Source organism: Rhinopithecus roxellana, chromosome 4, assembly GCF_007565055.1.
Source record: "Rhinopithecus roxellana isolate Shanxi Qingling chromosome 4, ASM756505v1, whole genome shotgun sequence".
NCBI lineage: Eukaryota > Metazoa > Chordata > Mammalia > Primates > Cercopithecidae > Rhinopithecus > Rhinopithecus roxellana.
In genome coordinates, this window is record NC_044552.1 from 24,872,935 (window position 1) to 24,883,461 (window position 10,527).

General features: G+C 48.7%; 1 protein-coding gene across 1 annotated transcript; it reads right to left on the reverse strand.

The window, feature by feature from the left end:
* Positions 1-3,207: 3,207 nt before the first annotated feature.
* LOC115897009 (HLA class I histocompatibility antigen, B-15 alpha chain-like) lies at positions 3,208-6,495 on the reverse strand. Its single transcript, XM_030929546.1, has 8 exons — positions 6,365-6,495; positions 5,966-6,235; positions 5,436-5,720; positions 4,584-4,862; positions 4,363-4,479; positions 3,906-3,938; positions 3,752-3,799; positions 3,208-3,590 (listed from the first exon to the last, which is right to left on the reverse strand). The coding sequence occupies exons 1-7, from the start codon at positions 6,435-6,437 to the stop codon at positions 3,756-3,758; spliced, it is 1,101 nt and encodes a 366-aa protein (XP_030785406.1). The 5' UTR covers positions 6,438-6,495; the 3' UTR covers positions 3,208-3,590; positions 3,752-3,755.
* Between the last annotated feature and the right edge of the window lie 4,032 nt (positions 6,496-10,527).

A 10,527-nucleotide genomic window follows, 5' to 3' on the forward strand; every position in this document is an offset into this window, starting at 1 on the left:
CTAGACTATAAACTGGGATAGACAAAAACTTGATGTAATAATCTATCCTCAAGGGAATGAGTGGAAATATGTTATTTATTAGTCTTGGTTCATTCAGCCACTCTGCATGCCTACCAGGTACCAGGTAAAGTTCTCTTCCTGGATCACTGCTCCAATAATTAAAATTTGTCACTTTTTCCCACCCCTCACACTCCAGCACTTGAACCCTCTTACTACACCAGAATTCCACACTGTCAATGAAAAGACTCAAACTCGATAACATATTTGAAGAGATTAATTCTGAGCCAAAAATGAGGGACCACAGCCCATGACGCAGTCCTCAATAGACCCTGAGAACGTGTGATCAAGGTGGTTGGGGCACAGGTTGGTTTTATACATTTTAGGAACATATGAGACATCAATAAGCTATACATTGTTTCGATCCAGACAGTTGGGACAATTTGAAGCAAGCAAGGGTTGTGGGGTAGTGCTTCTGGGTTATAATTAGATTTTTAATTTTTCTGATTGGCAGTTGGTTGAGTTACTATCAATAGAAAGGAACGTCTGGGTTATGATAAGAGGTTGTGGAGTCCAAAATTTTCTCATGCAGATGACGCCTCCAGGTGCCAGGCTTCAGAGAGAATAGATTGTAAATGTTTCTGATCAGATTGAAGGTCTGTGTTGGTGGTAAATGCTGGTCAGCTTTTCCTGAATTCCAAAAGGGAAGAGGGCATAATGAGGCATGTTCAACACCTGCTTCCCATGGTGGCCTCAGCCAGTCTTTCAGGTTAACTTTTGAGCACCCTGGCTGAGGGTGTCAATTGAGACTGTTAGGAGAGGGTGGCTTTGATGTTCATTTTTGGTTTACAACATGCGAAATGTTGAGAGAAGACAGACAGTACCTCCCTCCTTGGAAGAGGACAACCCTCCAGTCGCCCTGCAGTTGATCATGGACATGAGTCTTAAGCTCCACCAGTCCGATGACCACCTGCTGAAGAGGTGTCATTGTCTCAGGTAAATACTAAGGGTTTGTCATCTCATGCCAAGAAGATGAAGGACACTGACATATGAGGAGTGAGTTTAGTAGCAAAGGGTTGAATAGGCAAAAGAAAGACAAAGGGGAACAGCTCTCTTCTTGTGAGAGAGAGGGGCACCCAGAAGGGAATTCCGGCCTGGAGTGGGAGTGCATCAGATTTTACAGGCAGGCTTGAGGAGATGGTGTCTGATTTATGTAGGGCCCACAGGTTGGTTGGACCAGGTGTGATATTTACATAGTGCAACTGGAAGGCTGTTCACCCCACTCTCATCCTATTATGCAAATGGGCTTGCCACTTGGCCAGTGCCATGTTATCTGCTCCTTACTGTAAGGAAGGAGCCTGGCAAAGAGAAGGGAAGATAGAGTCGCCATTGTGATCATGCCCAGTCCCAGGCGTCCGATTCCTATTCGCACAGCTGCCGGCATTCACCCGTGCAAGCTTCCAGCTTACTTGTCTGTGTCTGAAGCTTGATATTACAGGCTGCTCCTTGTTAGAAAAGAAAATAATTTGGAGCCCGCTTTTCATTAAAACCCTTCTGTACCCTCACTACCTGTCTAAATAATTTCTTCTTATCTCCTATATCACTGCCAGACTCTGAGCCAGAATGAGGTGACAGAGAGGCTGGGACTGTGCAGAAAACATTTTAGTAAAGATGGCTGAGTGGCAGTAGTGATGTCCAATTTCCAGGTGCAGCAGTGACATCTGTCCTGGCCTCAGGGTCCAGTGTCCAGCACCAGGGTGTCAGAGGTGTGAGCAGTGGCGTCTATGCTCAGCAGCAGGGGCAGTTGTTCCTAGGAGGGACCTGATCCAGGGTGGGCTGTGGATTCTGTTCCTGGATGTGTAGTTTCCAGGCTGCTTCTGTGGCCTTCCTCACAATAAAACTAGCCCCCAATACCAGATATATGACTTTATGTGTATATTACAGGAATTTGTTTTCCATGGTTTGCTCCAAGAAGTGAGTGGGAAATGAGTCTGTGGCCGGGTGTCAGAGAGCAGCATTCAGAGGTGTTCCTTGTGCGAGAGCCACATCCTGAATTGTCTACCTGGCGTCTACCCCATGGTGGAGAGAACAACAGGGAATGTCGCATCTCATAACTGATGATACACATCCTCCTTTTCCTTTCTGTGAGAAAAATCCTCTTTTAAACAGGGTTTGAAAACTCACCCCATCCACCCACCCTGGCCACTCTCTGATCTCAGTGGTTCTGAATCTGGCTGAGCAACAGGATTGCTGGCGGGAGCTTAGAAAATACTCAGGCCACTCCCCAGAACCCCTGTGTCAGAGTTTTATGCACAAGACCAAGGAATCGTTTATATAACAGGCTCTAGAGGTGAGGCTGATGCTCAGGCATGTGGGATCCCGGTGTTCGTGATACTCCAAGTGTAATCTGGAGAACAGTAACATGAACTCCAGCCTTGTCATAAATACAGAATCTGTAGCTCGACTCCAGACTTCCTGGATCTCAGCACCACGTCCAGGTGATCCCTGTACACACGGGAGTTCCTTGTCTAAGTGTTCCATAGACTTGGGGTCAGAACTGTGCAGTCTGCTCTGGGTGTGCTCTGATCACATCCCTTACAACTGGAGATCCAGGGTTCAGTCCTTGCCCTCATTCTTTTCCACAGTCAATCACTCCCTTGGTGCCCACTCCCCCAGCACACTGCAGCTCACAACCAGGTTCTCTCTTCAGGAAAGAACAGTCCTTGATGATGGGTCCAATTTCACAGACAAACATAAGTCTAAATTAGACTCTGCTTTATAGATTCATGAGTTGGGATTGGATTCAGCACCAAGATCACGAGAACCAGGGCAGGGAGAGAGGGCAGGAGAGCAGATCAGAACAGAAGCTCTAGAAGCAGGGCAGGAGGTGAATGGCTCTCAAAATTTGTCTCAGAATGCACAGAGACCCCCGTGTGCAGGGGCCACCCTCGGTGATGTCTGAGTTTCTGTGGTCACAGCTCCCGCTGGACAAGTTTCCACTGAAGGGACAAGGACGACGGGGCAGTGAAGGTGACCCAGCTGAGGACTGACCACATAAAGCCCATGAAGAACTGAACAGCAACTAGGCACAGGCCCAGTCCACACTGGGCTCCTCACAGCCTTCTCCACCCCCACCTGCAACAGACTCAGCACAGTGAACATGCGGATTCTGGAAGGTTCTCAGGTCTTTATTTGATCTCTCAAATTCTAGGGTTTACTTATTTTTAATTAATCCATCAACCTCTCATAGCAGATATTTGAGAAAACAAATTTATATTCAGATTCTTATTTTCAGTAGGGAAGTAAGAAGTTGCAGCTCAGTGCACATAAAGTTGAGACTGAGATGGAGACATCCAGCCCCACCTCTCTGGAACAGGAAAGATGACTGGGGAGGAAACACTGGTCAGCGTGGGAACAGGGGTCACGGTGGACACAGGGGTGGGCTGTTTCTCCACCTCCTCACATTATGCTAACTGGGACGCAGACACATTCAGATGCCTTTGCAGAAAAAGATGCCAGAGTCTCCTGAAGTCACAAAAGGGAGGCGTGAAGAAATCCTGCATCTCAGCCCCACACAAGACAGTTGTCTCACGCTACAGAAAACAACAGTCATGGACAAATTCAGGTCAGTCGTGGTAAGTGATGACACTCCAAACCGCTCACCACACACTTGAAAGAATCTCCATTACGCAGGCCTTTCCCCTCTGTCTCCCCCCGCCCCCACCGGGCCGACTCTAGACCCCAAGAATCTCACCTTTTCAAGCCGTGAGAGACACAGCAGAGCCCTGGGCACTGTCGCTGGCTGGGGTAGAATAAAACAGGGACCTGGTCAGAGCCCGCAGGAGACATGGGACAGGAGGAATTACGGGATGGCTGAGCTCCTCCACACTCCCACCCCCACCACTTACACGCAGCCTGAGAGTAGCTCCCTCCTTTTCCACCTGTAGCAAGAAATTGTCCTGTGAGGGGACTGGGAGGAAGCAGGGTCATGAAGATCTTAGAGGAACCTCCTAGTCTTGGACCCAAAAGAAATTCCAGAACTATGACTACAGACCCAGGGCAGGATCAGCAAACAGGAGGAAAAGCAACTGCCCTCCTAAGGTCTGTCCTTAGCAGGGACCTTCCCCTTACTTGTGAATGCTGGAATCAGGACCCCAACAGCACAACCATCAAGGTGATATATCCATCCTTCATTGTCACATGTGCTGCACAAAAGAATAGGTGCTGGCACACAGGGTTCCAGGCTGGGTTAGCCCCTGTGTGGATGCTGCTTCCCAGAAATGAGGCAGTGAACACTTCTACCTGAGGTTTGAAACCCCCAGAGGGACAAGAAAACCCAGACCCCACCCCATACCCCTTCCCTACCTGAGCTCTTCCTCCTCCACATCACAGCAGCGACCACAGCTCCGGTGACCACAACTGCTAGGACAGCCAGGCCAGCAACAATCCCCACGATGGGGATGGTGGACTGGGAAGATGGCTCTGGGAAAGGAGGGGAAGGTGAGGGGCCCTGACCCTGCTGAAGGGCTCCAGAAGGGCTCCTGTTTCCCCTGAGAAGAGACATGACCCCTCATCCCCCTTCTTACCCCATCTCAGGGTGAGGGGTTCCGGCAGCCCCTCATGCTGCACATGGCACGTGTATCTCTGCTCTTCTCCAGAAGGCACCACCACAGCTCCCCACTTCTGGTAAGTTCCATCTCCTGCTGGCCTGGTCTTCACAAGCTCGGTGTCCTGAGTTTGGTCCTCCCCATCCCCCTGCCAGGTCAGTGTGATCTCCGCAGGATAGAAGCCCAGGACCCAGCACCTCAGGGTGGCCTCATGGTCAGAGACGGGGTGGTGGGTCATGTGTGTCTTTGGGGGATCTGATGGGAAGAGTCAGAAAATTCAGGGGCTTTGCATCTCTCATGGGACACCCCAGCAGCACACATGTGACCATCCTGAGAATGAACAGGACACCTGGGGTTGGGGAGGGAGCACAGAACCCAGACACCAGACTGGACACAGGCATCTGGGATAATCTCCTATTCCTTGGAGAGTTCTAGTCTCTGAGGGAAGAACAGGGACTTCTGGTCCTGACCTGAGTGGAGGCCGAGGGACTCAGAAAAGCTGGAATCAGACCTTCAAACACATTGAGTGTGAGGCAGAGAACAAGGTCCGAGAGAAAAATTCACGGTGCCCAAAGTTGCTGCAGGGGTCAAAGAGGACCTCTGATCAGTATTCCAGGGACTGTCTTCCCCTCCATGTCCTCAGAGAGGTCATCCCTTAATTGTCCTAGAGAGCAGAGGGGGCCCTCAGAGGAAATCAGGGAAACTCATGCCATTCTCCATTCAAGGGAGGGCGACATTCTAGCGCTGATCCCATTTTCCTCCCCTCCTCATGGGAGGCCATCCCGGGCGATCTAGAGGTGATGGGGAAGGCTCCCCACTGTCCCTGGTACCCGCGCTGCAGTGTCTCCTTCCCGTTCTCCAGGTGTCTGCGCTGCCACTCCACGCACGTCCCCTCCAGGTGGGCTCTCCACTGCTCTGCCTCGCGGGCCGCCTCCCACTTGTGCTGGGTGATCTGAGCCGCCGTGTCTGCCGCCGTGTCTGCCGCGGTCCAGGAGCGCAGGTCCCCGTTCAGGGCGATGTAATCCTTGCCATCGTAGGCGATCTGGTGATACCCGCGGAGGAGGTGCCGGTCGGGCCCCAGATCGCAGCCAGACATCCTCTGGAGGGTGTGAGACCCTGGCCCCGCCGCCGCGGTCAGCCCCGCCCACCGAGCCCCGCCCCGCATCGACCACCCCGCGGGGACTTTGGCCTCAACTGAAAATGAAACCGGGTAAAGGCGCCTGGGGCTCTCCCCGGTCGAGGGTCTGGGCGGGTTCCGCGGCCTCGGGGCGGATCTCGGACCCGGAGACTCGGGGATACCCGGACCGTCCGTGGGGGGTGGGGAGGGGTGGTGACCTGCGCCCTGGGCCGGGGTCACTCACCGGCCTCGCTCTGGTTGTAGTAGCCGCGCAGGTTCCTCAGGCTCACTCGGAAAGTCTGTGCAAAGTCCTTGGCGAGCCCTGTCTGCTCCTCCCAATACTCCGGCCCCTCCTGCTCCACCCACGGCGCCCGCGGCTCCATCCTTGGACTCGCGGCGTCGCTGTCGAACCGCACGAACTGCGTGTCCTCCACGTAACACACGGAGATGAAGCGGGGCTCCCCGCGGCCAGACCGGGACGTGCCGGCGCTGAAATACCTCAAGGAGTGCGAGCCTGGGGGCAAGGAGAGGCTGAGACCCGCCCGACCCTCCTCCCCGCGCGGCTCCCCAGGTCCTGCGCCCCCGCCTGCGGTCCCCTCGCTCCTCCCCGCAGAGGCCATTTCCCTCCCGACCCCGCACTCACCGGCCCAGGTGTCGGTCAGGGCCAGGGCCCCCGAGAGCAGCAGGAGGAGGGTTTGGGGCGCCATGACCCGCATCTCGGCGTCTGAGGAGCCTCTGAGTCCGGGTGAGTGCCTGGGGACTTTAGAACTGAGACCGCGGCGACGCTGATTGGCTTCTCTAAACATCCGACACCCAATTTGAGTGGGAACTGGGGACGCATGACGAGTATCCTGGAAGAAGGACCCGACACCTGTTGGGAGAAGTGAAACTAGGGGAGTGGGGAATCCCCAACTCTGCGCCTCCCCAATGCAGATAAGGCCCGAGACCCTGAGAGCCACGCCCAGGACCTGGGACTTCGTCCTGATCCCTCTTTTCCTACACCAAGCCTCTTTGACACCCTGTCTGCCTGACTCCTGGACAAGTAAGTATCTGTCTGTGGAAACCAGGGAGAGACCCCCAGGCTGCACCCAGCCCCTTCCCCTTCCCTACTCGTCCTGGAATCCCCGACCCTGAACTGGACTCCCTGCCTCCCACTCCCTACCTCTCCCCTTGGACCTTTGTACAGGGAAACTGACCACGGGGAACTTCATGTGGAGTGAGCTCGCCCTGGGAATGGAGGTGTAGAGACAGGGGTTTTCTCTCTAAACCTGGTGAAGTTTTGTCTGAAGGCACCACATAGAGATTCTCATAGAGACCAGTTTCCTTTTTGTTTATTAATACAGTAGGTAGCACAATATTGGTAATCCCTGAATGATTAGAATTCCAATTTGTAAAAGACCTGTGTCAAAACAGCATTACAATTAAACTCTCAAAGCTTCTAAGTTTTACTTTCCCAGACTATGGATCTGTTAGTCTGAGTTGTTGCATTTAAAATTATTTTCATTCCCTAGCCCGAGTTTCCCTGTGTGAGTCCAGAACATCTCTTGAATACAAAGAAGCAGAGTTTGTTACTGTCTATTGCAACCGGGAGTCTGTAGTCATCACCTCAAATTTGGGAGTGCTCCATGCAGTCCCAATGCTCTTCACGGACGCTCAAGCACTGCCTGTTTTCCTGAACTCTGCACATCTAAGCAGTGTGCATATTTTATCTGGACACTAAATGAGTTTAGCAACTACTAAACTACTAATACTAAATGAGTTTAGCACATTGGTAGGCTACAAGATCAAAACACAAAAATTGAATGTGCTTCTATAGAGTATCAATGCATTAATACAAATGTTATTTAAAAATCCAACTTACAACAGCATTAAAAAGAATGAAGTCAGAACAAAATTGAGGGCCCAGCAATACTCTTCACTTCTATGGTTAATTGGTTTTTGAAAACAGTGCTAATATAATTCAGTGGGGGAAGAAATTATCTTTTCGTCAAGTGGTGCTGAGACAACAGGCTATCTATATGCAAAAGAATAAAGCTGGATCCCTACTTCACACTACATATAAAAATTACCTCAAAGTGTATCAAAGACCTAAATGTGAGACTTAACACTAGAAAACTTTTAGAAGAAAACATAGGTATATATCTTCATGACTTTGGATTAGGTAAAAATACCTGATCTGAAATGATACCAAAGGCACAAGCAAAAAGGGGAAATAAAAGATAAATCGAACATCATCAAAATTAAAAATGTGTGAGTCTAAGGACACCACCAAGAAAGTGAAAAGAAATTCATCGAATGGGAGAAAAGTTTTGCAAATCTTACATCTGGCAAGGAAAGGACTTGTATTTAGAATATATAAAGAATGGTTGTAACTCAATATAATAATATTAGTAATAATAAGATAATAATAAACAATAAATAAAATAATAATAAGACAAATAATATACAAAAGGCTCATAAGCACATAGAAACATGTTCAACATCATTAACCATCAGGGAAATGACCATCAACCCAAAAATGAGATACTATTTCCCACCCACTAGAATGGCCATAATTAAAAAGGTAATAATTAGTGTTGATGAGAAAATGTGGAGATACTAGAACACTCACACTTTGCTGGTGGGGATTTAAGAGACATAGCCCCTTTAGAAAGCAGGCTATCAGTAGCTCAAATTGTTGAACATTAAGTTATTACATGAACCAGCAATCCCCTCCTATGTATACAGTACACCCAAGAGAAATGAAAACATAAGTTCACATAAAAACTTATATACCACGTTAGTAGCAGCATTATTCATCATAATCCAAATGAGAAGGACCAAAATGTTGCCAACTAATAAATAAATTGTGATATATCCATACAATGGAATATAATTAAGCAATGAAAAAGATGTTAAGTACTGATACAAGCTACGACTCATTCAAACTTTGAATACGTTCCAGTAAGTAAAAGAAGACAGACACAAACGGCCACATGTTGTATAATTTCATTACATAAAATGTTCAGAATAGGTAAATCTGTAGAGCTAAAACATAAGTTGGTAGTTTCTTAGGCCTGGGCTTTGGATACGGATTTTTCTGCAGGGCTGGGAGGAGATAAAAGGATCTGTAATTGATTGTGGTAATGGAGGCACAACTGTGAATATTCTAAAAACCACCGAATTGTATATTTTGAATGTGTGGATTTTATACTATTTAAGTTATATCAGAAGTTGTCTGGCAAATGATTAAATTACATGTAAAATTTACAGTCATTGCAGTTCAACAAAAGCTACCAGATAAAAACACTCAGTATGGTTTGCATGCAAGTGAAGAAAGTAGACACGCAGCGAGAAGGCTGATACAATAGTAATCACCTTAGTAAAGTGGGTTTGAATTTAGTGACAGGAGAGATTTAAAAGTATATTTATGCATATTTTGATTGTTTCATTTCCTATTGTGAGCATGAATTATTTTTACACTAAAAATATAAAAATAAAATGTTACAAATCTTGAAAGCTCTGCAGTCAAATAAACATAGTAACAAATGATAAAGAGCTGTCTGGAATGTCTTCCTAGAGAACTGGTTGAAGCACATGCATGTAAAAGGGAGGCAATGTATGTATGTATGTATTTGAGATGGAGTCTCACTCTGGCACCCAGCTAATTTTTGTATTTTTAGTAGAGTCAGGGTTTCGCCATGTTGGCCAGGCTGGTCTCAAAACTTCCAACCTCAAGTGATCTGCCCGTGTTGGCCTCCCAAAGTGCTGGGATACAGGCTTGAGCCACCGAGCCTGGCCACAAATTCTCTTTTAAAAGAATCTCTGACTGCTGTGCTGAGAACAGAACTGAGAGGCGAGGCACCAGGGAAGCAGAAGGGAAAACAGTAGGAAGCGAGTGCAGTATTCCAGGCTGGAGATGTCGGTGACCTTGACTACGGTGTGAGCAGGGGAAAGAGTGGGACGTCAGGGGATTCTGGATGCATTTGAAGATGGACTCACAGCATTTGCCAATGGATTGTATCTGTGATGTGAGAAAGATGAATCAAGTACACCATAGTTGTAAAAAGAGTGAGTAGAAGGGTGGAGCTGCTGTCAGTGGAGATGGGGAGACTCTGGCAGGAGCATACTGAGGAGGAAGCATCACAGGCACTCAGTGGAGATGTCTACTAGGAATGCAGGTGGGGGAGATGGGGTGGAATTTGGACAGACAACTCCAGAGTTTAGGGGAAAGGAGAAATAGAGCGGGCTGGAGAAATAGATTTAGGAGGTCACACTATATTAATGATACTTAAAATCTCAAGCATGGACGAAGCGCCAAGGGAGTGGTTGACTATGGAAAAGAATGAGCACAAGGACTGATCCCTGGACCTCCAGTTCTAAGGGATCTGATCAGAGCACACCCAGAGCAGACTGCACAGTTCTGACCCCAAGTCTAGGGAACACTTAGACAAGGAACTCCCATATGCACAGGGATCACCTGGACGTGGTGCTGAGATCCAAGAACTCCAGAGTCAAACAAGAGATTGTGGATTTATGACAAGGCTGGAGCTCATGTTGCTGGTCTCCAGATCAAAAACACCAGGATCCCACATGTCTGAGCATCAGCCTTGCCTACAGGGCTTGTTATATAAGTGATTCCTTGGTCTTCTGCATAATATTCTGAGACTGGGTTTCTGGGGAGTGGCCTGAGTATTTTCTAAGCTCCCACCAGCAATCCTGTTGCTCAGCCAGATTGGGAACCACTGAGATCAGAGATCAGAGAGTGCCCAGTGTGGGTGGGTGGGGTGGGTTTTCAAACCCAGTTTAAAAGAGGATTTTTCTCAC